This window comes from Coffea arabica, chromosome 9c (genome assembly GCF_036785885.1).
Source record: "Coffea arabica cultivar ET-39 chromosome 9c, Coffea Arabica ET-39 HiFi, whole genome shotgun sequence".
Lineage (NCBI taxonomy): Eukaryota > Viridiplantae > Streptophyta > Magnoliopsida > Gentianales > Rubiaceae > Coffea > Coffea arabica.
The window spans coordinates 32,216,524-32,243,477 of record NC_092326.1 but is presented as its reverse complement, the minus strand read 5'-3'; the positions used below and the strand labels follow the sequence as shown (position 1 = coordinate 32,243,477).

The window sequence follows — 26,954 nt, the reverse complement described above, 5'->3', positions numbered from 1 at the left end:
AGATTTTAGATATCTATATATATGGAGAGAAACTATTACGCCTTGTTAACTAAATTAATGATATTTTAACCAGGAAATCTTGAATACTAAATTTTTTATTGATAATCGTTAACATTTAAAATTATTTTTTCTATATTTTAGTAGTTGTCGTAATTTCTTCCCCAAAAATATAGATAAAGAGATATTTAATTCATCTTCATCTATCTATATTTCATAGATATTTCATGAGAATTACAAGATGATTACCCAAAATACACTTTTTAAATTTTCCTTTTTTAAGTAGGGGCTGGGTGGGATTTAAAAGCGGGTAGTGGCCAAGGGGATTTGAATCTAAAATTTTTAATTCTTTAAATCTCAACCTTAACCACTAAACCAAAACCTCCTCAATATACCCAAAATATACAAAAAAAAAAAAGAGTAAAGTATTGAAATATGTTTACAAATTAGATCTTGTATAGTAATGGACAAAATGTAACCATACATAATCTTTTCACTTCCATTTGTTTCCAATATATTGGTGCTTCTTCTCTTCTCATTCCATATATAATCCAAACAAGATGGATAGAAATATTTTTCCTCTACTTTTATTTCGTTTCTTTCCACTGAAGTCATTTCCTTTCCATTAATCCAAACATTACCTAAGAGTGAAGTCATTTTTTGTTATTACAAATGATGAGAATTTCTTTGTCAATCGTGCGAGATAATGACTCGTAAGTGACAAGAATAAGTTGGATCATTTCTGAATTGAAAAGCATGACATAATTAACCATATTTTATACTGTTTATTTTATTAGTATTTGATCATGGCGTTTCTTCTTGAGAAGGCCATAGTTTATGTCATCTGATTCTTGTTCAAACTCTCACAAATTTCAGTACTAACTGCAGGAATTCTATTCCTAAATCTTGATTCCAAAATAACAAAATTCTTTGATTTTACTATTTTATGTATATCTATGGAAAGTAGACAGAATAACTAAATTATGCTATGCTTATGTTGGTGTTGTAATTTCCCTCAACGACATTGACACTGACTGACTTTGGTCTTTATTTTCCATTTTTACCTAATATTCTCTTTTGATTCTTAGTTAGCTAACTAGTTAATAGTTGAGGGCACTTGTGGAATCAACTGTTCTTCTCATTTTTGAAATCTTTTTTTTTTTAAACTTTGGCGGTTAATGATATTTTTGAAACGTCTAGAGAGAGCAGTGAAATTATCAGAAATCTCAGGAGAGGTTTCTGAAATCATTCCTTATTTTAGTAATAAATAGATAATGCATGCGGAAATAAGAGCATTACCTCGTATTTTGCGTACTTGCTTGCCTACTGATTCTAGACATAGAAAAACAGTCCCCATGCATATATCACTCAAAAGTTTTTATGTTCAAAAAGACAGTCTTGGCGATTATCTTGTTATTGTAATTTGTAAATAACACTACATGTACACTGGTTTTTTGGTACAGATGGCTCTGGAGGGCATAAGTGCCTTTTACCAGCTGCCCAACCCATAGTTTTGCAACAGGAAGAAGTGAACCTGTATAAGAGATCTGATAAGCTTGAGAGGAGGCTAGAACGCGAGCTGAACTTGCTATCTGAAATAGAGATGAAGTTTGAACAGAGATTCACTAATGAAGAGTCGCAGACTTTTCTTGGCCCACAGCATCCTTTGTCAGTGAAGCGAGCTGAAGTATTGAAGAAATATGTGGATGATGAGAAGTCCAAGTTTATAATCTCTATTCAAATCATGCAAGCCATGATTTTGAACAACTTACAAACGAGCGTCCCTGATGTGTTTTGTGCGTTAATGGCGTTCTCAAATTCATACGCTAAAAGCTTTGACATGGTGCTTAGTATGGCTGTCTGCAGCTGTCCAGTGGGAAGATACCAGCCAAATCCCCCTGTCGATTAATGTGCATGGACTCCCTTTTCAACTTGTTCTCTTGTTCATCTCTCAGTACTAAGCTGCGTAAGTACTCAGCATTTGCAGCTCCTGTACTTTGAACCATCTTCGACAAAGCACTTCCTTTATTGAGAAGCAGCTTCTCAGGTGTATCATATTCCACTACCTGCAAATGGATTCTCTGAGTCCCTCATGGCAACTACAGAAAGTATGTACTCTTGACTGAAGTTGGTTTTATTTAAACCATATACGAAATCAGTTGGAAAATATCTGATCCTTGGTATACCTGACCAGCCTCAAGCACCAGGATCCGGTCACTGTCAATGATAGTATTTAGCCTGTGAGCAATAATGAGCATTGTGCATGACTTAAATTCTTCTCGAATAGTTTTCTGGATTAGTGCATCGGTTCTAACATCAACAGCTGCAGTTGCTTCATCAAGGATGAGAATCTTTGATCTCCGGAGCAGTGATCGAGCAAGGCTAAGCAACTGCCTCTGCCCAACACTGAAGTTCTCACCTCCTTCTGAGACCTAAAATCAATCCCAATACATTTAATTTTCCATTTAACTTGTATGCAGCATGAACTATGTAGAAGAATTTGGAAGTCTGCATACACCACAATGTTATTCATCAGCTCCCTTGCATGCAAATTACCTGGAAATGTTGTTGGGCATCAATGTGAAACAAAAGCTGATAGTTTTTTTTTTAAACTATTTGATTAGATTCTACCTGTTAAAGAAAAAATTCCAGCATCCTTTAAAAGACATTGAACTCATTTCCCCTTTTTTTTTTTTTTCTGTCAGGAAGTTGAGTCATTAGAGCGTTAGTTTTTCTACTGCAGGAGTGTCAAAGAATCTGGATCTCTTGAGTGTAAGTGGACATAGAATTTAAGCAGCAGTGCAGTTCTGGGGACTAGTGAAAACAGATTTCTAGCTCTCTGAATCATATTCTCAATATTATGCCCTGAAGAGGACTCGAACCTCCATGCTCTTTAGCACGAGATTTTGAGTCTCGCGTGTCTACCATTTCACCACCAAGGCATGAATCGTATTCCATGAATATGATATCTATCTAGTGTGATGTATGTTCAAAGGAGTCTGGTAAATTCACTATGTACATGTTACGGCATACATGAGCAAACAAGGAACAAATGGGACTTCCATGACAAAGTATAAGTTGAAAGCATGAAGGCATTACAATGCCAATGGAAAATGTAGTCTTTAAGTTGACACAAAATTATTGATCAACTACATCAACCATAGAGCTTGTACTGATCAAAATCTGGATGCCAACTCGTAAGACGTTAAATTTGCTAAGCCAGGGATTGAAGAAAGGAAGATGAGGACCATTATCATTCCATTTGAGTTATCAATGCATGGGAAGACCAAAATAGTTATTATCCCCGGTAACCTGCATGATATTGGAATATAAGTATTCAATGTGTACCTCGGCATCCAGACCAAAAGCATTTTTCTGAATGACATCCTTTAGGTGTGCCCGCTCTAGTGCCTCCCAGAGATCAAGATCACTATGTTTATTGAAGGGATCCAGATTAAATCGCACAGTTCCTGGACAAACAAAGAACCACCATTCAAAATCCTCAAAAACTTTACTAAAATTAATAGTATAAATTATACTTGAATGCAAAAGTGGAATCTAATTCCAGAGAATTTAGATTTACTTAAACTGATAAAAAAGCTAAGCATAACTTAACTTCACTGTCAAGGTTTTACATATATATATTCTCATCTGCATGCGTGCATTTTAGCCAAACTTCACTGCAGCACCGTGCCAAAGTTAATGCAGTGGTTTTGGAGTTCGAATTCAGCAGCAGGCATTCAATCTCAGCTTCAAAGAAGGCATATGCATATGAAACTGAATATGATACAGGCCTCATTTGACATGTATACATCTAAGTGGAATATCAATTTCTCATAGTCATACTTTGAGGTTAGAAGAATTTCAGGTATAATAGGCTTGGCCTAATCAAAGGTGCATCGTTTGAAATCAAATTGGCTGTTTGTTGAAACCCCGTTAACCTAAAGCAGAAAGTGTCACCAGTTCTATTCTTCCCGACATTCATCTGCATAAGCAGGGCAAGAGTATTGAGTTGTGGTTGGCTGCATACATTGCAGTATTGAGTTGTGGTTGGCTGCATACATTGCAGTTATACACTTGAACTTTACTACTTGAAGCAGAGATATGCAGAATCTTATTTTCTTATGATGCGTAAACATGTTCTTGAGATGGAAAGGCATTAGCAAGTATAAAATAATGAGAACACAGTATGAAAATCTCTGCACAGCTCTCACCCCAATATAACATATGAACCCCAATAGTCCACATCCCAGTCCCCAGTCAACAAGAATGTATGAAAAATCACAATCCTTCCTTTTACCAGAGCTTCTCAAAAATATAACGTTCTAGTTATGGAGAGAGCTTCAATTGCACAGACTATTGAATTAACTAAAATCATTTGATAAAATAGAAGAAACACAAGATCTCAAAATAAAGTAACAGAATGGGTAACTTAACAGAATGGGTAACTTAGTAGGTTTTACCAGAGAAAAGAACTGGTGATTGTGGTATAATGCTAAGAACTCTACGTAGATCAGTCAATCCAAACTTTAAAATGTCGCAACCATCAATCAAGATTCTCCCTCTTTCAGGTTCTACAATCCGGAATAAAGCATTGAGCATGCTGGATTTTCCTGCACCAGTTCTTCCAATTATACCGACCCTCTGAGTTGGAGAGATTGTGAAGGACAAGCCAAGTAGGACAGCAGGGAGCCCAGGCCTGTAGCGAAGGACAACATCTTCAAATTTGATTAGTCCTGCTGAAGGCCATCCAGGTGGAGGCCGATTGCTTTCAATAATATCTGGAGCTTCAGCTGGTAAATCAATATATGTTCCCACACGCTCAACAGAATTCAAACTATTTTCAGCCCTACTTGCTTGTCTTAAAACATTACCCAACAAATCTGTAATGTTTAAAGAATAACTAAGCAGCAGACCCATTGTGGATGCAAATGCAACCTTGTTTTCTGCTCTTCCATTCTGCATTACCGCAAAGGTTGCAGTCAACCAGATCATAATACCTCCAAGGCTTTCCAGCCTTATGTTGAGCCAGCGATTGGAACTTGTATTCACAAGAGTGAACCTGAGATTATTGTCCATAGTTTTTCCATTGATGTTTGCCAACCGGTCATATGCTTTATACGCACGAATGGTTGATAAACCATTTAAGGCTTCTCCAAATTGTGCATACACAGGAGACCTGGTAATGGAATCTAGACGTTTCACTTCCCGAGACGTACTCTGTGGGACATCAGACATCATGTGTAAAGGTTCTAAAAACATAGTACTGGGAGAAGGTAATAGAATAAAATAGTAGAGATACGAGCATTATTATTAAATCTGGCCCGGTTCGACGGTTAAACCGGTCAATCCGGTCAACCAGCCATGAAACCGGGTTGGGTTGCTAATTGGATCATTTGAGCAATAGATCCGTTGATTTGTCAACGGACCAAATGGTTCAACCGGTAATCTCGATGAACTGGCCGATTTTGTAAGGAACGCGAGTTATTGTGTGAAAATTTTTTAGAAGATATTAAAGAGATGGTTCGAACATGGAATCTCACATATAGGAGAAAAATGCAATCACCACTGAACCTACAATCCATTTGTGGGTTGTTTGGTCCTTCTTATATTATATATTAGATTTTTATTCTTATTTTATTTCTCTAAAACAAAATTTATTTGGAATCTTTTAATAAAATTTTGTTATTCCCCAAATTCTATAAGTTATGAAATGGATTTAAAAAATAACATATTACACAATTTATTTTAAAGGTAAATATCATTATTAATAACCTTTTGCACTTAAAATTCGTAAATAAATTAGATAATTACACTTACAATTTTATATTTGAAGTTTGGTGGATTACTAATTAAATTTAGGTATTGTTGATTCTTATAAGAATTAATAATTCTATAATAAATTAGACTAATCGAACATTTATTATGGCATAGTTTATTATAATTTCAACCGTATCAAAAATTATGAGACATAATATTTAAGTATATTTAGTGATCCACTGCTTAGACCATTCATCCACTAATTGGACCAGAAACCCGTTGACATACCTCTTTCTCTAGATTCCTGCTTGGGCCAAGTTTAATAACTATAGATATGAGGTGATATATGTTTTTAAGAGAAGCATGAGAGAACTACTCATCAGATTGTGGATATGTGGATTGATTTTACGAATTTGAAAAATCATAGATACCATAAAACAAAAGTAAAATTACTAAATTTATGAGTACTTTTGTTCTGAACATAGTCGTCATGAGAAAAATGCAATAAAAGTGGTGCAGACAATTATAAGACTAAAATGGATAAAATTGGATGAAAAATTCAAATTGTGCTATCTGTGCGATGCAGTTGGACAGGAATGACAAAGTATGCCAAATTAAACTTATATAAAGCAACACATTTCTACCATGAATTCAGGTTTTAAAGCCTTTCTTAAGAAGACATGGAAATACTTGTCAATTTTTATCACCAAAAAATGTCAACGAAATGTAGTTATTATCCCAAATCTCAAGTCAGCTATTAGGCACTGGGTGTTTAAGCTCAACAGCCTTTTATTCAGTTTCCTATAGCTTTTGGAATTCCTCTTTGTCATTTCAAGAATAAAACTGAACATGTCGTTTTGTTTACTACAATATCATCGGCTAGATAGTTTGTAGGGATCATGCAATTCTGTGTTTTATCTGGTTAAGAAATGGCAATGGGACACCATATAATACTAAGATCCTGTTTCAGCCTCGATGAAGTTGAGGTCCCAGGTATACCTTCTTCAGCATCCATAAGTTTCCAATATCTATAGAATTAGTACTTTGAAATTTGGAAATGGATAAATAGCAGAAGCAAAACCATATTTACAACATAAGGCTTCGGCAAGATATATCATTCAACAGCTTCTTTAATTCTTTATTATTATTATGACGTATCTTATGCCTTTATATCTGCCAATTCTGAACATATCTTAAGAAAGCATACCTCAAAATGCTTGCACTTCAAAGGTTTGAAAATAAATCTGACAGTCTGACAGAGTAGCTCGAATTACATAAAGGCATTTAATCTTTGACTGAGTAAATGTTTTGTTCGCTCATCATTTTCCTAATGTTGCTGCGAGTTCTATACTCTGATGAGTATGCCCTGTGACCTTAAATATCCTCTTTACCACATAATTTCTCAATAAGATGCAGCGGTTTTCTTTGTCTGGCATATATAGGATTCTTCTGCCAGCAGTTCAGATTGATGACAGTTTCAATAGCTATTTCTTAAACTAGTTCTTGAAAATATGAAAATTAGTCGAACATAGTTTGAGATACTCTCCAAGAATATCTTAGCCTCTAAACTACCTTAAACTCAACTTTAACTCCAAGTATATTAATATCATAAAATCCTATGAAACTTCTCAGCTCTTAATTGTTATTATAAGTTTCTAATGGTCCCTCGAAATTCCACATTAAATTTGGCTAGGGCCAATATATCGTATAAGATTCTGAATACCATTGATAACTTGTTATTAAATTTTTGGATAGTCTAACTTTAGTTGACTCTTGAAAAGGTTGTTTGGAATGTTGAGATGTTATATGCAGCAAGAAATACACAAACAATTGTTGACCATTCACCCAGGTCAACGGGAACACAGCACAGAAGAAAGCTTATAGACCCATGAGAAAATAGTAGGCATACAAAAGGATAGAGAAAACCAACCTGAAAATATAAGTAGGCGGCATAAAATACAATCAGAAGTGGCATGATGGCCCAGAGGGATACAGTGCTCACAACACCGATGAGCACAAACGTTGACAGAAGCTGCCACAGTTGGTTAAGAAACATACTTGCAAGATTAGCAACATTACGATCAATATCACCAATATCCTTCGAGAATCTGTTTATAATTCGTCCGGTTGGATTAGTGTGGAAGAAAACCATTGGAGCCTTGAGTATTGAATGTAACATAGAATCATGGAGTCTTTTAGCTGCATTGAGACTTGATGTGATCAACCAAAAGGATTTTGCCAATGCCACCACCACCTGCATTTAGTAATAACAGAATAAGCCTCTGTTGAATTTGCTGTGATGTTTCAAAGCCTTTGATGCATCCCAAAGACCCTGAAGCCACAAACAAAACAAACAGACAAAAGAGAAAAAGAGTGACCAAGTGGAAATAAAAGGAACAACATTGCAAGCTTTAAAATATTCCTTTCCATCTTTCTTGGAACGGAGAGTAAAAGGCACTTCACGTAGATAGGAAGTTACGGATTTGATATATAGATAGAGGACTATAAATCAATAGCCCCTTTGGCTAGTAGAGGTTACAGCAATCAAATAACAACCAGAAACGATGACCTTAAACAATTAAAATACCTTTTGGATGGTCAAAAGAACACTTTTCTACCATGCAAGACAAACAAAAGAAAAACATGGGTGTTAATATCACAAAGGAGAGCTGAAAGAGCAGATGAAGGCTGATACTCTCATTTGAAAATTTGTTATGCCATCAATTAAATAATCTACTCCATTCATACCTGACCAGAAGATAAAAGTGCATAAACCAAAATGTAGAAACCCAGCCTATAGTTCTTTACAGCACTTTCCCTTGTCCACTTGCTTAACCATGTGCTGCTCAGAACTCGAAGAACTTCAGTTAGTGTATAGCACATGAACAGCACCATGACAACCCATATGCCTCCTAAAGCTTTTTCATACCTGTTGATTAAATAAAAGCCAACAAAAATTTCACCAAAATGATCATGATTCCTAAAGCACCACTAGGTCTCTGTGTGGAATTGCTACAAAGGAAGCTGAGTTGACCTATTAAATGGCATAAATGCCACTGCAACAAGGGAACCAATTAAGAACAACTGGCTGTGTTTATTCTGTGGACTGGTATCCGCACCTTAAAGTAAGATTGCTTTCTAACAGTGCTGAATTTATGTCTTACTTTGGTGTGGATCTTTCTAACAAGACATATGTATGAGTATTTTTTGCAGCCCTTTTAGAGGAAAAAACATCTAATTCATTGATGGTGAACTGTATGTAGAATGTGCATGCATGTCGTTTAGAAGCATGACTACGTCAAAAACATAAAATGTTCCCACGAATACAACAGAAACTACCCTTTTGCTCTTGATCTTGAAGACTGGTAGAGAACTCACAGAAATTGCCTAGGAATGTGTGCTGAATCTTCCTTTCTCACTTAATTTCTTTCTTGCCCTAGCTATCTAGACTACCGTTAGAAAATGTAATTCCCATAGATTTGCAGGTATTGCTTGCATGATAAGGACATTATGCATAATTGGCATATAAGTTATACCCACCATGTTTAGTTGCTGCCCATTCTTTTCTTCTTGTTGTTGAGGTCATTACTTTTGGTTCAATATAGGATGTATTTTCGAATGCAAATTATCAAACTATATGAGGACAGATGTGTAATGTTTATGTAACTTGGCTTAAATTAGGCAGTTGCTTGACCTCTCAAAATATGAGCACTAGACGTTCATAGAGACTTTACATTTTCTTTAGAGCTATTGTAATAAAAATTTTCAAATAAAGCAAATGTCATTAATGAATTAGTTTGAGGTGATAAAGTGTTGAAAGAAACAAAAAGTGCAAATTTGAGAGACTGGAAATCATAGACTTTAACCTAAGAGCTGTAAGGTACCTTGTTAAAACTTTCCAGCTGACAACACCTGTCTCTCTCTCTTCTTGCTTGATTAGAACAGATTCAACTTCCTTCCTTGTACTCATTGAGTCAGTGTCCTTTGGCTGCTCATCCAGTATGCCAAAAGATTGTGAAGATTTACAGCTAGTAATTGTGACATCTCCATTTTCTTCAATATGTTCTTCCATTTTTCCTGCATTATCCATTAGCTTTTGGAAAAGCGTGCCATCTCTGGAAAGCTCTTCAAAGGTGCCCTGCTCTTTCACCGTACCTTCAGATATCAAAATAATTCTATCCACCTGTGGAAGAAAATGTAGCTGGTTTGTCACAAGCACCCTTGTTTTTCCTTGCAATTCTTCCTTAATACATTTGTTGAAAACCTGGAAATAGGCAATCTAGTCAATCAGATCAGGAAAATGTCTTGCTGCAAACACAAGTTTTTGATAATAAATAACAGTGTAGCATACAGATGCTTGTAAATCCAAAAGAACTATCATGTTGTTGCATCCAAAAATTACTTGAGCTGCAAAATGAGATAGATATGATGCATGCACACTTTCAGATTCTGTGAACATTAGAACCAAAGTTTATGTAGTAGTGTGTTCTGCAAGATATAGAATTAGTTTATGGATCAACTAGTAATCTGAAAATGGTCTAATTTATGGAGACTCAATTGATGTGAAAGGAAACTAATTAAATAAGAGAGTTTCCATCCTCACAAGACACAGATTTTAAGCAAGAAATTGCAGCTAAAGGACCTTGACATTGGATAATTCCAGTCAAGGAGTAGGGTATAGGCATTAAAAATAATATAAGTTTCTAGCTAAATGTAATTAGATAAGAGTAGAGAACAAGAATGACTGCAGATATTTCTTATGCTGAAGCAGTCACACCATTTCACCTTTTTTCTAATTTCTCTTCTAGCAGAATATACTTGCAGAAAGTAAGAATCACCTGTCGTCCAACTTGTGCATCTAGAGCACTCAAGGGGTCATCAAATATGTATACATCTGAGTCAGAGTACACAGCCCTTGCCATAGAGACTCTCTGCTTTTGTCCTCCACTGATATTAACTCCTCTTTCGCCTATCTCTGTAAGGTCATGACCCTGGAAAGGCAATTAATTATGATGCTGTAGATGCAAGGTAAATGACAAAACTACATGAGCTAAGAGGCTTAACTGGAAGTAACTCAAGATCATGCTGCAATGCTGTAACTTCTATAGCTTTCCAATATTGGGCAGGTTGAAAGCTAGACCCGAACAGTATGTTTTCTCGCACCTGCAAAATGATTTGAAGATGTATTTGAATCTCTATAACAAACTAGTAGATGTCAAGCTCCTTAATAGTTATTTTACTTAATATTTTTGGTAAACATTTATAAATAATGTCTAATATTGACATCTTGACTCTTACTGTGGCATTGAATATCCAAGAAATTTGAGGAACATAAGCAACAGTTCCTCTAATGACAACGTTTGTATCTCCTAAAGCCGGAAGTTCCCCAAGCATTGCTGATATTAGAGATGTCTTTCCTTCTCCAGTGCCACCAACAACTGCCACAAGGCTGCCCACTGCTATATCAAGATTTATATTTGATATGGTGGGACTTTCAGCCTGAAAAGGAGTAATGAAACATGAAATTTAAGAGAAGCATTTTTTTTTGGGTCAATAAAATATTCAAAGGCTAAAGTTATAATACTCCATCTCAAATAAAAGTTCAAATAGACAGTATTTTAATTGGATGTTTAAAGTACATCGCAAGCACATTCATTTGCCAAAAGCAAAGTCAAATTTCAGTAACTTTTGAATTTGCATGAGATAATCGTGACATCTGGAGAGCAGCTCATTAGCTTCCCTTGTCCCTAAAAACTAAATGCAGTAACTTAGGAAGAGTACTTGGCATTCAAAATAATTGATAGTGCACTAGAAGAAAGGTTAAGAGAAACACAAAAGTAATAGTCACTAAGCTTTTCAGACAATCAGCTCTAAGGATTTGCTCATCGATTAAAATTTGACCAGAGGTTTCCTTTCAGAGTGAAAGATTTGTGATGCAATTAAATTGACATATGCTGTAGAAACTCGACAAATAGAAAGAAGATTGTTTCATGCATTCATATTCTTTTACTCTGCATTACTGATCCTCTGGTTGTTAAATCAAGAGTTCAGAATCAAATGAGAATTTTAATTATGAACGCAATAAAAGTTTTATAAAAAATCTGAATTTTCCTTTTTTTTTTTCCATGTGGATTAAGAGTTTAAAAATTAAACACATTAGAGATATGGACAGTCTACAGAGATATAAGGAGGAAAGTACGACCTTAGGATCCCATGAAAAGTATCCATCCTTGATTGAAATGGCAGGAAGGCCTGGTTCCCTAGGTGGATTTGGTGAAAGGATTCTTTCTTCAGCTATGAACAATTCCTCCAGCCGTTGTAGTGATACATTTGCATTTACCACCTTCCAAAGTAGAGCAAGAAAACTTAAATTAGAATAGATGGAGCAATAAATAATGTTCTTATATTATTTAAGGATCTTTGATTATTCAACAAAGTATAATAAGTTGGCTAAAAATGGAAGTCTCCATAAGTAGGCTGCAACAAACTATAACAAAGAGAAAAGAAGCAAGCAAATAGCAAGAAAAAGGGAAAGTATCCCTTGGAAAAATGTCAAACTGGTGTCTGAAAGCATCATAATGCACAGAAAAACATAAGAGGGAAAAAGAAGATTAGACTCAAAACAGTTTCATCAGCTATTTTATGGTTTCCAGGAAACATGTAATATAACTAGGAATATTTGTCTCCGTAACCATGCTGTACTATCCACAAGGAAACTTCAGATATCAGACTACTTAATACAAGATTTAATCAGAAGAATTGGTTATTCCCCTAAATGGCCAGCCATTATTTTTTTTGTTTCAAATCTTGAATAAAATTGGCATCTTGGCCTAGGCAATATGCAAAGAATAATATGCCCATGTTTAAGCATTCAGTAATTTTCAGTATACGTGGTTTTTTTTTTTAATGTGGAACACAAACCTTGTGCAATTCTTTTCAAGCACTCAAGCACAATCTACTTGTTTTTCATGTGGATGACTAAGATTGTAAACCAGTCATGGACAAAAGCTTCAGTGCTTTCTGATAAGTTGATTCCCGTGGCAAGAATACCTTTTGAAAAATAGCCATATCCTTTAGATCTGAAAATTTAGCTACTTTAAGTTTTATTTGTCTTTTCCTGGAAGCATTCTGTTAAGTTTCATTAACTTAAATCTCAATATATTGCTCTCTGTACATAACTGGTCACACTCAAGTCTCAACCTTTCTTAGAAAGCACTGTTAAAGCATTCTGTTCAGTTTCATTAACTTAGATCTCCATATATTATTCCCTGTACATAACTGGTCATACTCAAGTCTCAACCTTTCATAGAAAGCACTTTTTCCACATAATAATTTACTGCTCCAAACACATTTTTTTTTTTTTTCATAATAATGTGGATGCCTGAATTTCAAGGAACTAAAATGTTAGGCCAATATTGTTGACTTGCCTGCATGACTGTTTGTAAATGAAAATTTGATACATGTAACTCCAATAAGTTACGAACACAAAAGAAAAGAAACTCCAACTCTGCAAATCCATATTTAAACAAAGCAATGAATTGCAACCCAAGGTGCAAATAAAATGTGAACAGATGAGTTAGCAACATGCCAAAGAAGAAATACCTGAGTTATCAAGTTGGGAAGCATGTTCAAGGGAAAACGCAGAACAGCAAAAAGAGAAAGAGAGGTAAACGCCCGGGCAGGTGTCAAATTTCCACCAAGATAAGTGAACATTCCGAACGAAACCACAGTTACAAGAACAGGGATGCTGTTTAATATGAAAGTGTTACACTGCAATTCGAGGAACATAGAGATAATCAGGGAGTGGACAACAATTAAGCACTTAAAAAATTGTAAACATGATGCTTTAGGAAATTGAATAACTATCTAATATATCACACTCCTACTAAATATCTGGAGCATGAAAGTTTGGAAATGAATAGAAGTATTATTGAAGCCCGCTATCACTGCCAATAGGAGAAACATCTAGGACACTGTAGCTTTTGATGATTTGGTTCAGACATCAGAAGGGTCCAAATTCAAAGAAACGCACTATTGAGCTGAACTTAACTTACCCAGTCAGTATTTAGAAACTGTGATCAGACAATTTTAGGTCTACTTACTTAGATGCAATTGCAATCATCAGAAAACATAAGCTACATATGCAGGAGCAACTTATAAGCTAACAACTGAACAATATTATAAATGTCTGAAACAGACCAATGTTTTTCAGGGTCAAAATGTTTTGATAGGCTAAATGAGGTTTCCTGATTCAGCTTGACTTTTACATAGATTATGAATTACCGCTGCTAGCAACTGTGCTTTCTTGAACCATGAGAGTTCATCATTCCTCATGCTCAGGATCTTGGACTGAAAGCTCTTCTCCCACGCATAACATCTGATATAAATAACCATATCATCATCAGTTGTTTAATAGAACTAATTAAAATTATAAGCAACCTTATCCATTTTGTGCCTTACTTAACCGCATCCATGGCCATTAAAATTTCATTGGTTAGACCAACTCTTTTGTCAGTACGCAGCAGTCCTTCCTTGGATAGTTTTCGCATCTTGCTTACAATATAAGTCTGTATCAAAAACTAAATTAGAAAATCAAGCATTTTATTGCGGTGGAATGAATTATATCCCACAGGAAACAAGAAACAATGCATAGTACAGGAATAAGAGCCCACATGTCAAACATTTTGAAGGATGCCAACACGTGCATGAGTATTAAAAAAAAATAAAAATAAAAAGCCAAGTGAGGAGAGATCACTGGCCCAAAATGCTGAACACCTTCAGAGTAGAAGTATGTAAAGCTAACCAAATATATTGACATAATGGGTGGATATTGTCTGTGCTCGGACGTAAAAAAAAAACTCAATTTTCTTAACAAACATGTATTCTGGATTTTGTAATTGGAATTTTTCCTGAATGTTTCACACAGAAAAGAAAATGCTTCGAGTATTGTCTTCTTTTAGCCAAACCAAATTTACACATATTCTTGCCCAAACATGTAAGACCCTTCCAATGCTCCTGAACATTTACTTCAAGTGTTGAAATTACAGAATGTGTTTGCTAACTTATATGTATGGTACAACTTTGAAGAGATCATTTTGAATCAAATTTGTCTTCCTAAACATTATAATAGCTTGGTGTATAGTTCTTGATTAAGCATTGCTTACTAATAGTTCAGAAAGCATGCACTAATAAAAAATGAAAGAGGTAACAGTTGTAGGACAATGTGACCTAAATTCCACTTACATAGTGCATACTAGAAATCTTATTCTAAATTAAAGAAGGAGCAGTTGCAAATTAACCCACTAAAATACTTGGTTTGGAATGTACTCCATAGTCCACTGATCCCAAAAGAGACATTGATGCACAAAAGTTAATGGAATTGTGGCTTAATAATCTTTTTACCTGAATGGGAAACATTAGAGCCAACATAAGAGAACCAAGAATTGATGCCACCCCTAACTGCTGGTATAGAAGAACCATGGCTATCAAAATTCGAAATGGAGCTGACCATAAGCCATGAAGTTGGCAGCATATTTGCTAAAAAACAATCATAGATCACTTAGTAAACATAACGCATGAATAAAACTATGAAAATTCTTGCACAAAATGTAGACAAACACAAGTATAAACATGACAAAAAATTGAGTCTACGCTGAAAATGCATGACTCCATTAAAATACTTAATTATTGCTAATTCATCTCATTCAAGATTAGTTTAACCCATCTTCACCAAATCAATAATGTTGGTTCCAGTGATGTTCTGAGACTGATAGTCTGATTAGATTTCCTAGCCACAAGAATTACAATAGAAAGGTACATGTTTCCGAGCCAGTGATAATGGTTTTACCCATTAAGCCAAATCATACAACTCTAACATCAACAAAGATTTGATGTTTTACAAATTAGCATATCCAATGGTGTAGAAACAATTCTAAAACATTTTCTTATATATACAGGTGTCAATAATTATTCCGGCCACTAAGAAAATATGAAAAACCTTTACTGCTTTTTTGAGTGCTAATCAACCAGAGATGGTGTTAGCTTCAACTTATATGTGTTCTTTTTTTTTTTTTTTTTGTAATTCATTCCATAGTCCAGCTTAATATAGACTTTGGTGTTTTAGCCCATTGATGCAATCATTAGCTAAATAAAGTATTTAACACCAGTGAAAGAGATATTACTGCTAGTCTGGATGACCATTCCAGAAAATTTCTGAAACCAATGGTTGTTGATATGTATTCTAGGTAGATGATAATCATAGTTTGGAATATAAATCTATGTCATGGACTCATCGCAAAATTTCTCCTTAATTAATTGTTCGGTGGATACAGAGGATGACAGAATATTCAAAAGCCTACTCTAATCTAACTCAGTTGTTTGGGTGCAGAACTTAGATTAACAGCTCTATCATAAAAGAGAACAAAAGCCAACTAAAAGAAGACCAGACTCTGGCGACAAGCTTCTCACCCATTAAATATGGTTATAATTAAAATAAAAAATCCACGTCAGTACCTGAAGTCCATTAGCATCGGTTGTTATCATATTTGTTATTCTTCCGGATGAGAAGCTCTTGCGACTCTCATGTGTTAGCCTCAAAGTTTTCCAAAAAATAGCAGCTACCTACAAATGCCAACAGTATATATTCCAACTCAGACAAAAAATGCTTCAGCATCAGAAAACAGGACAAAATAAAATGATATCATTATATGAACTCAGCTTCCGACTTTCTTTGATACCAGGCAGAATGGTAGATTCTCTTCCTATCACCATACAGATAAAAACAGAAAAAGAAAGACGGGGATAACACAGACCTTGCATCAAAAGCCAGGAGTAGAAAGAACAACATGAAAAGACTAACTTGAACTGCTAAGCTAAAAGGCAAGAATCTGAACCTATGGTCGAGTATGGAACAAAACTTGATACTTTGTTTGACAATGATGTTAAGCATTCTGCATAAGATGAAACTTGTTTCTTGATTAACTTACACAAACCACAATGTTATTTCTTTCAGCTTGACATTCCTCTCGTTAACGTAGACATCAAGAGGAAGACTCGTGTACATGTTTTTTCAATTTCTTTTTCAGTGAAAATAAAAAGGTGTTCCATAACACACTATGCTTTCAGACAATTTATTTGTTATAAAAACCATTTGGGAGAATTGGATAAAAGAATAGAGAATAAGATCCTATATTCTCAATCCTTCCATGTCAAGGTTAATAGAAATATCAACCATATAATACCTACACACCCTGGAAAAGCTAAAGATTCAACGAACATCAGGGTAGGACTAGTTTGTGTATTTTCCTATTAATGTGTTGAAGTTTAAAAGAATTTTTTTTGCACATGTATGATGGGGCAATTGATAAATGAACTACTTGTAGTTAAAACATTGATAGATGAAAACTGAATTAGAATGGAAGTGGAATTCAAAGTCTGATGAAATAAAGACTCAGTGTCTCTACCGAGCACTAATCAACCTTCAAAGTCATTACTTGTTGAAGGATCAATTTCACAGGAATACCGGCCTGATAACTTACTGGAATCTCTTGCTAGCTTGACATCTTATCAGTAGTAGCCAGCCCAGTCCAGTTAGCATCCAAATTTATGCAAATTATGTAATGCAAAATATTCCGGTCACCATCTCCCCATGAAATCCCTCTGATATTCTGACATTCACACAATGTGCTCATGCCTACCGATATCAATTGTTAATGACCTAGGTGGATTATCAGCCCAGCACATTATTGGCCACTCAATATTAAGCCCAACATGCTATTACTATTGCACATTAAGTCTTATAATACATTTCAGAAATTTTCCAACCATCCACTGCAGGACATATCATGAAGTCATGATTGCATATCTTAGAAGGCCAATACCACTATGATGCACATTTTATCTAGTAGGCTAGTGATTCTGGCTTGCCAATTCATGCACTCTTTCCTTTCTCCAAACCTGCGGCTGGAGTTGCAGATAGATTTGGCGTCCAACCATGCTTTAGTCATTCAGTCTGTGGTTCGATAGATCCACATACAAATGTGTTTTCACAACATTCAAAGCACAAAAGCATGTAATCACAAGAACAATGAGCAAAGCAACATATGAAAAAAAGGCAATATTTGGTGCTCGCAATTTAGAGAAGGAAGGATAATTACCAAAGTTGATCTTAGCCTGAAACCAACACGCATCATGTTCTGAAAGTACTGAGATTCACAAAGAACTCCAAATGACTGAAGAAATGGAAAAGGGGTTAGTTTATGACAGACCAATAAATCTAAAATGAGCAGCTTAGATTCGTAGTGTATCATGAAGAAATGGAACGTGCAAATACAGAAAGATTCTTGAAAGAAATTTAAATTGAAAATATGTCATTTAAATGATGAGCAAATATAGTCATATTGACTAGATACATTAAGAGTTTCATATCACCAGGTGCAGGTTTCTATAATTCAAAGATGATGAACAAAACAATCAATGGTGGTACAGAACTTTTATCAATTGATTGAGGCAGTTGCCTCCAATGTGAAGAAAGAAGAGAGGACATTTGAACATACACATGCACACTTAGAAAAGGAGGGAGAAAGAGAGAGAGAGAGTCAGAATGAACATCAATGTATCTGAACACATTCTTGCCATGTACAGTTAATATATTTATAAAATTAAATTATAACAATTGAATGTAGTCACGATATCTACACGACAGATTACTTGGCTTACATGAATTCAATAAGAGTATCCATGTATTGAGATTTTGATTCTATTTTGCATCTTCAAATCACAGTTACTTAATCCCTAGTATAAACACACAACCAAAAACATTGAACTATGATTGACTGCATTAAGATAAATAGATTAAACACAAAATATGTTGTTAAAGATAAACAGATACTTAAATCATAATAACAGAAGAAAATGGAGATATTGGCCTTGTAGACATGTCCATTCCACCGATGACTCCCTAAAATTTAGGATGAACGTCAAACCCACTATATTTTAAAAGACATTTAGAGATGTTCACTGCCTCACATAGAAAAACTAGTACACCCACCATACTGCACAAGTGTACTTTCTTCTTTTTAAGAAATTGTCTTCATCAATGCAGGTAAAACCTGATTCAGTCCAATACTTAAAGAAGAAAGAAGAAGCTTTTAGCATACTTAGTACGAGAGTCATACCACTCCAACAAAAATTGAAAAAGCATAGGCATAACCAACCCAAGCAGGATCTCCTCGTTCCAAAGACTGCAAAATGTATCAAGTTAATCAAGAGAACTGGCTACTGCAAATGGAAAACGTACTCATGAAACAGTAAATTATTTTGCAGTCAAACTGAAAAAAGAAGCATTAGACCATATTACGACAATTCTCCAGATACCCATGAAAGACCACTTCCTCTCACATTTATATGGTTTAAAATTTGTACTGGCTCACCTATAGTACCAAGCTTGAGAACTCTAGAGCTTCAACATCTGAGTGAGTTGGACTTTCATTTCTTAATTAGACCATTTCTTTTATGTGACTTTTTTACCATTTTCCAAAAACTAATTTCTACAATTGTAATTGGTTGAAGCTTTTGACAACATTTAGAAACCCTTTCAATAACCTTAAGAGTTCAAGTTTTAAATAAAGAGAAAAAATTATGGTCCAATACAAAAAGCATACAAGATAAAGTTGTTCACACGACTAAAAGGTGGATGAAGATATTGGGGTTGCACTGTACATGCTAGAATTAATTGAAAAAATACATATTATGAAGCCAGAACTTGATTATTAGCCTCATGTACTTAGAAAGACTAACATAAGATGATATCAACTGAATTTTCATATTATGCTGTCATCAGACAACCAGCAGTCAACAATAGTCAAAATGACAAAGAAAGATGACTTTTGCACAGCATAGAGGCAGAATCCATAACCAAATCACTTTTCCTGATAGGATGTACAAGTGTTTCTTGAACATGGATGTTTGGTATATCTTAGAATTGACTTGAGTGTTGATTCTATCCCAAAGCCAGCTTCATTTCAGCTTAGATCAGGAAAAATATTCACCTATTAGAAGACTGGATTGTAGGATGCACGTGTCATGCATGACTACATTTTTTTGCTTCACGCCCAGTAATAAAAAGAAAAAGAGGTTATCTGCATCATTCAACATGGTTATGGAAACAAGGAAAAAACAAAATTACCGTTAAGAGATGATTTAGTATCATGGGCCCTATGAACTGGGAAATATCATAACCAATCTGCAAGACCATCAAAATTATTCAATCAGTTTAAGAAACTGTTATATGTTTCGTTGTATGTGTATATGCAGAATTATGCTTTCATGGGAAAGTATAATCTCCTCATAACTTCAAAAGGAACCAGAGTTGGAGGCAGTACTGTCTCGTTTGGATGATATGAACTAGAGTTGGAACTAATACTAGCTCATTCATATGAACTTAAGAGAAAATAATCTGAAAAATCACATATTGGACTGCAAAGAGATACTCATTTTGATGCTGAACTCCAATAATTCTGATGCTTTGGTGGAAAGATTCTTTAACCTAAAATTCACATAATAAGATATTTTCAACTTCAATTTTTCCAATTCTAATTTATCTCTCCCCTTGATGCATTGTAAAATTTGAAATGTCTAACCTGAATATATAAAGAACAAATATTCTGGTGATACCCGCACTAATCAACTTGATTTAGTCATTATTCTACATTTGGCTTGATAAATACTAGTCCACATATATGTTCTTTTTTTAGTATACACGGATAAATATTAAATGATAATGACATTGAATTGATTGAATAAAAACAAGTTCTTGGCTAACATTAACTTGTGGCAAAAATGACTTTACATAGTAGCTTATTTCATTATATAAGATGAGACAGTACGTGGCTCTAATAATTTGTTACTGACTGAAAACTAAAAGTTAGTCAAGACAAACCATCAGATGATGTATCAATTCTGGAAACTTTCATTAAAATTCTCTCCTCTTGCAACAAAATCTAAGAAAGTGTATAGTATAAGATTTTTCTTGAAAGAAGTGAAGCATAATTAGCTCCCAAAAAGCATAAAATCTAGTCATGCAAGGCCCTGCCTAGATGGCTCTACGTTGTATCATAGTATCAGAAACTAAATACATTTCTGGACTACAGAACGAGTAACATTTATAAGAAACTCACCTTGAAGAGGCCACCATACCAAAACCTGCAAAAACAAAAACAATTATATAGTGGGGTGAAAAGGCAGAATACCATCTATTGAAGATACAGCTAAAGCAATATCAACAATATAAACCAAGACAAGTGCTTTATCCGCCCTGCCCCCAACCTCCCACCCCACTCTCACAGAAGTAAAAATCATTCATAAACCTAATGACCAAATAGCCACCTGCTTCCAAGGCTACAATTCAATGCACGTAGAAGCCATGGCTTTGGTCTTTGAGATTCTTCAGCCCAACATTGATGGAACCTAAGTCATAACAGAAATGAAATTTAGTTCAACAACTGTTTTACACAAGTGGAAAGAGAAAACTGCAAACTAACTTTTTAATCAGTGTCTCAGTCTGATCCCAGGAATCCAGTTTCCAAACATCCTTATCAGTTATTGGTCTTTTGTAACCTTGTTGCATGAGGGGGGTCATCCATCCAAAATATATTCCTGTCACAAGATGGTACTCAATTATGATTCGTGTTATGGGAAAACATCAAAGCATAACAGATGATATCAAGACATGAACTTAATCTTTGGCTACCATCACCACCTCGTCTAAGACTGAAAGCCAATAGGGATGAGAGTAATCTATTTATCACATTCTATTGATCTCTTAAAATAAACAGTCCATGTTGCTATATCTGCTATACCACTTGAATTGATGTTTTGGTCTGGAAAGTAGAATAGGTTGATTGTCAATTAAGCAGCATCAATAATTTAACCATGTAGAGGATGTAAATTCTGATTAGAGCCTTGATCAGAGTTCATTAAGTTACCATAAAGAGCACTGATGGGGTTCTAATAAATATTCATGTCCATACTAACCAAGATCCTCCCCAGTTCACATTCTTAGGAATTTAGGTACCTGCCATGAAGGACTTTAACATAAAGCTACTTACTGTCCAACAAATTGGCATGTCGCTCTGGACAAATGTCTTCTCCAAGGAAAGTATCATGTTTATTTTCATCAGCAGATTCACCAGATAATGGGATGTAGCCAGGGTAGGATTCCAGTTGTGGGACATAAACAAGAAGCAGCACTCCTAACAAAACCTAATGCAGAATATTTAAGGCAGCACATTACTTTTGGTAGAGCTTTGTGAAAGAAAGTTCAAATCTCAATTCTTCTTGACAGCCATGCTCTAATATTAGACGCGGACATTGAGCTTTGCATTTGTTAATTGTACTATTAGGTTCTTCTCTACAGCTTGGTATAAATGTGCTGGCTTTAGATTTAAGAGATTACATTAAGCATTTGACAACTGAAATCTTTGTGTGTTGAACCTCAAAAGTTATACACAGAGGAATTAGTTGACCACCTGGGGAGAGATGACCTATAGATGTAGCAATGCTCATCTACATCTATGTGCATGTGAAACATGTGTCAAGAAGCCGATTATAACAGTAATGATAGAAGAAGTTTTGCAGCCTTTATCACTTAATTATCCTTCAATAAAATTTTAAAACTAATCAAGCAAATACAGTTGGTAACTCCATACAGAAACTAAGTTTACATTAAATGCCTTCCAGAATTTTTTAGAGTAAAGCCTGGTTGCACTATAGACTTCCTACATTGCCCAAAATCTTTATGGATCACTGCATTTAATTGCATATTATTGATGTGTAACAGTGGCAAACAAAATTAACTCTCATTTGCCAAATCAGAAAAGAAAACTGAATGTACCTGGCAGGCAAGTGTAGAGCAATATAGATACAGTACCGACCTGCGAAATTACAGAACTGGTAAAAATCTGCTACCAAACATCATCCAGTAGAGACATCTTATGGTTTACAAAAATGGTAAAATTATGTCAGAAAGTTTCATCCAACTATTTTGTTACAGATTTTAGGCATTACCAAGCTATAAAATTTATGTGTTCTGCTGATATCTATTATTTATCATCTTTTGTTACCTATTTGCAACTCTTTAGTTAAAGTAAAGTTGCATTCACCATCTTGAAATATCTGCCACTAACCACCTACAACAGTTCAAGGCCTTTGAACGACGTGTTGTTCTCCATTTTCATTTTCTCAATGTATGCTTTATAAATCTCTCAATATTAAAATACATCTCCAGTTCCCCTCGAACAGGGAGTCATTCTATTTATCTTTGACGTGCAGCATTGGAGATTACATATGTTGATAAGATAGATTTCCAGCACCCACCCTGATGATCCAAGTGTTAAAACTTTCCTACTGACATTTTGACTCTATTCATACTTCCTGCGGGACATTGTTATTTTTATGACATGGCCTATAAACGTTTATCTTAAACACAAATTTAATAATGCGGATACCAGAAACTTAATTTTTCAATTTATCCAAACTGCATTTAGATGGAGCTATCAATGTGAAGTTAGCATAGAAAACTGACCTAGACCTTGCAGCTGTACTAAACATAGAATTTAGATAAAGAATAGGAACACCATGGACAATAAGCAACTTACCTTGGACAAAAATCCCTCAGTGCAAATATTAAATTGAACATCACAGCATCTGCTACCAAAACATAAACCAGTCCAAATCGGACATACCACCGGAACTTGCTAATGTAAATTTTTGTTTCCAAGCCCAGCATAGACACTAATGAGAACCATGCAAGTGCCTCAATTCCCAATGATAGCATCTGAACAGAAAACAGGTACTTAAAAGTGGTAAACACCTAGTGAAGCACCATAATGTAAACACCTAGTGAAGCACCATAAATTAAGGAAAATATGGCCTGCTAAACTTAGTCTCCAAATCAGCACTTCTTCACCACCAAATGTATGCGTCAAATATCTTCTCAAGCCCAAAACTTGTAATTTCTTTTGCAAGGGATTTCAAGTTCTTTTCCATATCAGCATATTGATAGTTAGGCAAAGTTGACAAGAAACAAAGTGAAAAAAATGTTTCTATACTCATAGTTCTGAGAGAGAGTTACGTCTTTGTTTTATAAGGAACTTGAACCTCTTGAGCGTTGAACAGAAATAAAAATAATATTTACATGTAAACAACCATGTCCATTGGCAGCATATCAAACCATTTCTCTAGTTGAGCAAGAAACCTTGGAGTAGCATAACAACAACAACAAAAGCGCACATGTCAAAATAATATCCTTGTTTACAAGGTAATCCTGCTAACTTGGAAACTGAAATGGGCATATGACTTTAATCATTAATCAAATACTCAAAACAATTCTAAGCTAAAAAATTCGCAAACGCTTAATGAAGCAGACACGGGATGCAACTACTACCCTAATATCACATATTGGTCACAGATAGCTACATAGAGTTGAAGAACAAGTATCAAACAGTTAAAATAGAGGAAAATCAGAAACTTTCAAATGTGGAAATGCCCACCTCAAATGGAGCCAGACAACTCTGTGCATCCAAATTGAAAAGTGAAATGCCCATAGTCAATCTGAACAAGGGCTCAGCAGCACAAAACCCGGCCAGCAATGCCAAAAAAGAATTGTACAAATTTGACCTCAATCGATATCTCTGGATCCTGTAATCCATCTTAGTCAACCATATTCTATATAAACACAATCCCAGAAGAACCAAATGGGACACACACCCCACTACAGAATCTAAGGCGCAGGGTGTGTATGCCCCAAAAGCACTCTCTGTTTCCTTTGCCCAAACCCCATTCTCCACTGGTCTGCAATACCAAATTAATAGCTTGAAACCCATTTTCTGAGTCTCCAATTGGATCACACCGTTTCTATTTCCAGCAGAAATTACTGGGATTTCACTAGAAAATTTGTCTGCATTCTGAAACTGTGTAGTTCCTAGTCAATGCATATCCCCGTAACACAAAGAAAGACTAAGTTAGCTCCAATTGAAAGCCAAATTAAACTCAGCCAACTAACGTTACTACTTTTAATAAACCAACAAAGTCAACTAATTATTCAAGAAACCTTGGAAACTAACCCGTTTATTTTAAACTCTCGGTCTTTGTCATTGCTGTTGTTTCGCTATTATAAGGTGAGCATCCACGATTTAAAAATTTACGTTATACCCTCTTGAATGATACCGATCAAAGGTCGACCTTCTTGATAAGAAAAGACAGGTACCATTTTTCTGATCAAAGGTCAATTAGTAAATACAGTAGCTTATTGCCCCAACTTAGTTCTCTACTTGCTACTCTTTCTGATTAAAATAAAACAAACGTAAAAGACCTGGAAACTCACCCGTTTATTTTAAACTCTCAGTCCCTTTCATTATCGTGGTTTTGCTATCATAAGGTGAGCATCACGGCTTGGAAGTTTATGTCAAACCCTCTTGAATAAGACTGATCAAAAGTCAAATTTTTTTTTTTTTTATATAAGAAAAGCTCTGATCAAAGGTTTAGGAGGAGAGGAAGCGATCAGGTGTATTTTTTTAGTGGTTTAAGGTAAATTCTTACCAATTTTCTATCACCGACAGCTTGGCATGCTTTGCGCTTTCTTAACGGCATGATTTTCACTTCTTGATATAAATAAACATCAGAGTGGCCACTAAGATTAACATCAGAAGATCAAGACAAAAGACAATATGAGTTTGTTTGGACAAATAGTTTTTGGTTGATTTAACTTGAAAATTTGAGATGTATGCTTTACCTTAGCTGATATCTGGTTTTGTGCCTGATGTTAGCATTTTGAATTATGGCGGTCAAGTGTGGAGAGAATAGAAATGCCACCGTGTAACTTTTGTCAGGAACCTATTTGAGTTTGGTGCTGAATGTAGTACGCCGGTCCCACGGTTTAATTGATTGCCTTTCTTATTCATTCACTTGTCCGAAATTGATGAATTGGAAGGCTTTTGCCCAACATAGTTCGCGGGTCCCATGCTGTTTGACCATCAGCACTCTTCATTGAAGCGTTGGGATCTGATGCTCTGGACTTTATTTGGAAGCGAATTGTTTTATGTATCCTTCCATATATACCAGCAGCAATTGTTGGACAGGAAATGAACAGTAATGAAAAATGCAAATAAAATCAGAAAAACACAAGGCCACTTACTTATTAAAAAAGTCCAATTTTGACTTTAATTATAGATTAAATCTTACGACATATTATATATTAAATCTTATTACCAGATTTTCCAAGAAAGCCAGCCCCAAGTTTTTTATTCCAACCTGTCAAGCTACCACTACTAAAAATATAAGACTCACGGTACAAATATCACACGATATTAATACTCCGATTACAACCAAATCTTATTTTCAACAACAAACTTATTTTGAGTACGAACGAAGAGGATATATGGGCATCACAAATACCAGGTACTTCTTAATACTATGCAAGCCTCTAACTAATAGCAAATCTTTAATTGAACTGCTTCATGCACGGTGTCGCGTATTTCTATAGATATTGAACATATGTGTCGCCATTGTATCTCTCATGGCAGTCCATTGTTCAACAACTTCAGGAGGAGAATGCAATGGCTATATCTCGGGATATGGATGAATTGCACCATGACTTGTTGGATCTCCCTCGTCTGGGTTAACAAAGTACATATCATTCGGTTATTGATCTCTAATGAAGTTATGCACGGCACAACAGGCAATAACTACATTTATCTGTGTTGTCATCATGTAGTTTGGAACGGCTCCCCATAAAATGGCAAATCTCCTTTTAAGGACACCGAAATTTCGCTCTATGACATTCTGTAGTGCAGAGTGTCGGTAATTAAAAAGTTCTTTCGCAGTTGCAAATCTCCCCCCTCCTGTGACCACTAACATCCGCTTGGCGTCCCCTATACGGTGGTAAGAAACCGGGCAAGTTTCGATATGCGGAGTCAACTAAATAATATTTTCCTGTATCGCCATTACGAGAACCAAAGGATTATTTGCATTTTGTACTTTGCAGGTATAGTTATTGGCTATATTCCAACGGCCCAGCCAAGGGTTTGATACACAATAAAAGATGATCATAGTTCTTTTTTTTTTTTGTTCGCGTAACAAAAAAAAAGTCCCAACTAGCAAAGGTTAACTAAAATCACTGTGAAAAAGAAAGTTATAAGACA

General features: G+C 35.2%; 1 protein-coding gene across 6 annotated transcripts; it reads right to left on the bottom strand.

Moving 5' to 3' along the window:
* Nucleotides 1-1,336: 1,336 nt before the first annotated feature.
* LOC113708631 (ABC transporter C family member 12) lies at nt 1,337-25,490 on the bottom strand. Of its 6 annotated transcripts, none has more exons than XR_011821179.1 (28): nt 25,354-25,490; nt 24,306-24,736; nt 23,412-23,590; nt 22,649-22,688; nt 21,864-22,017; nt 21,297-21,411; nt 21,142-21,222; nt 20,934-20,958; nt 19,943-19,999; nt 18,933-18,998; nt 17,913-17,987; nt 16,270-16,377; nt 15,160-15,294; nt 14,218-14,324; nt 14,041-14,134; nt 13,360-13,527; nt 11,960-12,100; nt 11,056-11,256; nt 10,822-10,920; nt 10,596-10,748; nt 9,642-10,021; nt 8,506-8,686; nt 7,688-8,011; nt 4,461-5,217; nt 3,346-3,467; nt 2,184-2,429; nt 1,770-2,063; nt 1,509-1,679 (listed from the first exon to the last, which is right to left on the bottom strand). XR_011821179.1 is itself a non-coding variant. In XM_072065251.1 (27 exons), exons 2-27 carry the CDS (start codon nt 24,636-24,638, stop codon nt 1,845-1,847), a joined length of 4,560 nt encoding a protein of 1,519 aa, XP_071921352.1. In that variant the 5' UTR covers nt 24,639-24,736; nt 24,879-25,119; the 3' UTR covers nt 1,337-1,844. The 6 variants fall into 6 exon arrangements, 1 of the variants encoding a protein (XP_071921352.1); XR_011821181.1 differs by lacking the exon at nt 21,864-22,017 and adding an exon at nt 24,879-25,028 and having other exon boundaries at nt 25,139-25,396; XR_011821177.1 differs by lacking the exon at nt 25,354-25,490 and adding an exon at nt 24,879-25,119.
* Nucleotides 25,491-26,954: the final 1,464 nt, after the last annotated feature.

What these genes read in the sequence shown, in the direction of transcription:
- LOC113708631 (XM_072065251.1), bottom strand. Translation starts at nt 24,638, where the DNA reads ATGGGTTTCAAGCTATTAATTTGGTATTGCAGACCAGTGGAGAATGGG. An exon ending in AAGCACAGTTGCTAGCAGCG is followed by an intron (nt 13,528 to 14,040) that starts GTAATTCATAAT and finishes CTCGAATTGCAG; the next exon opens with TGTAACACTTTCATATTAAA. An exon ending in ATGATCTTGAGTTACTTCCA is followed by an intron (nt 10,749 to 10,821) that starts GTTAAGCCTCTT and finishes TTGCCTTTCCAG; the next exon opens with GGTCATGACCTTACAGAGAT.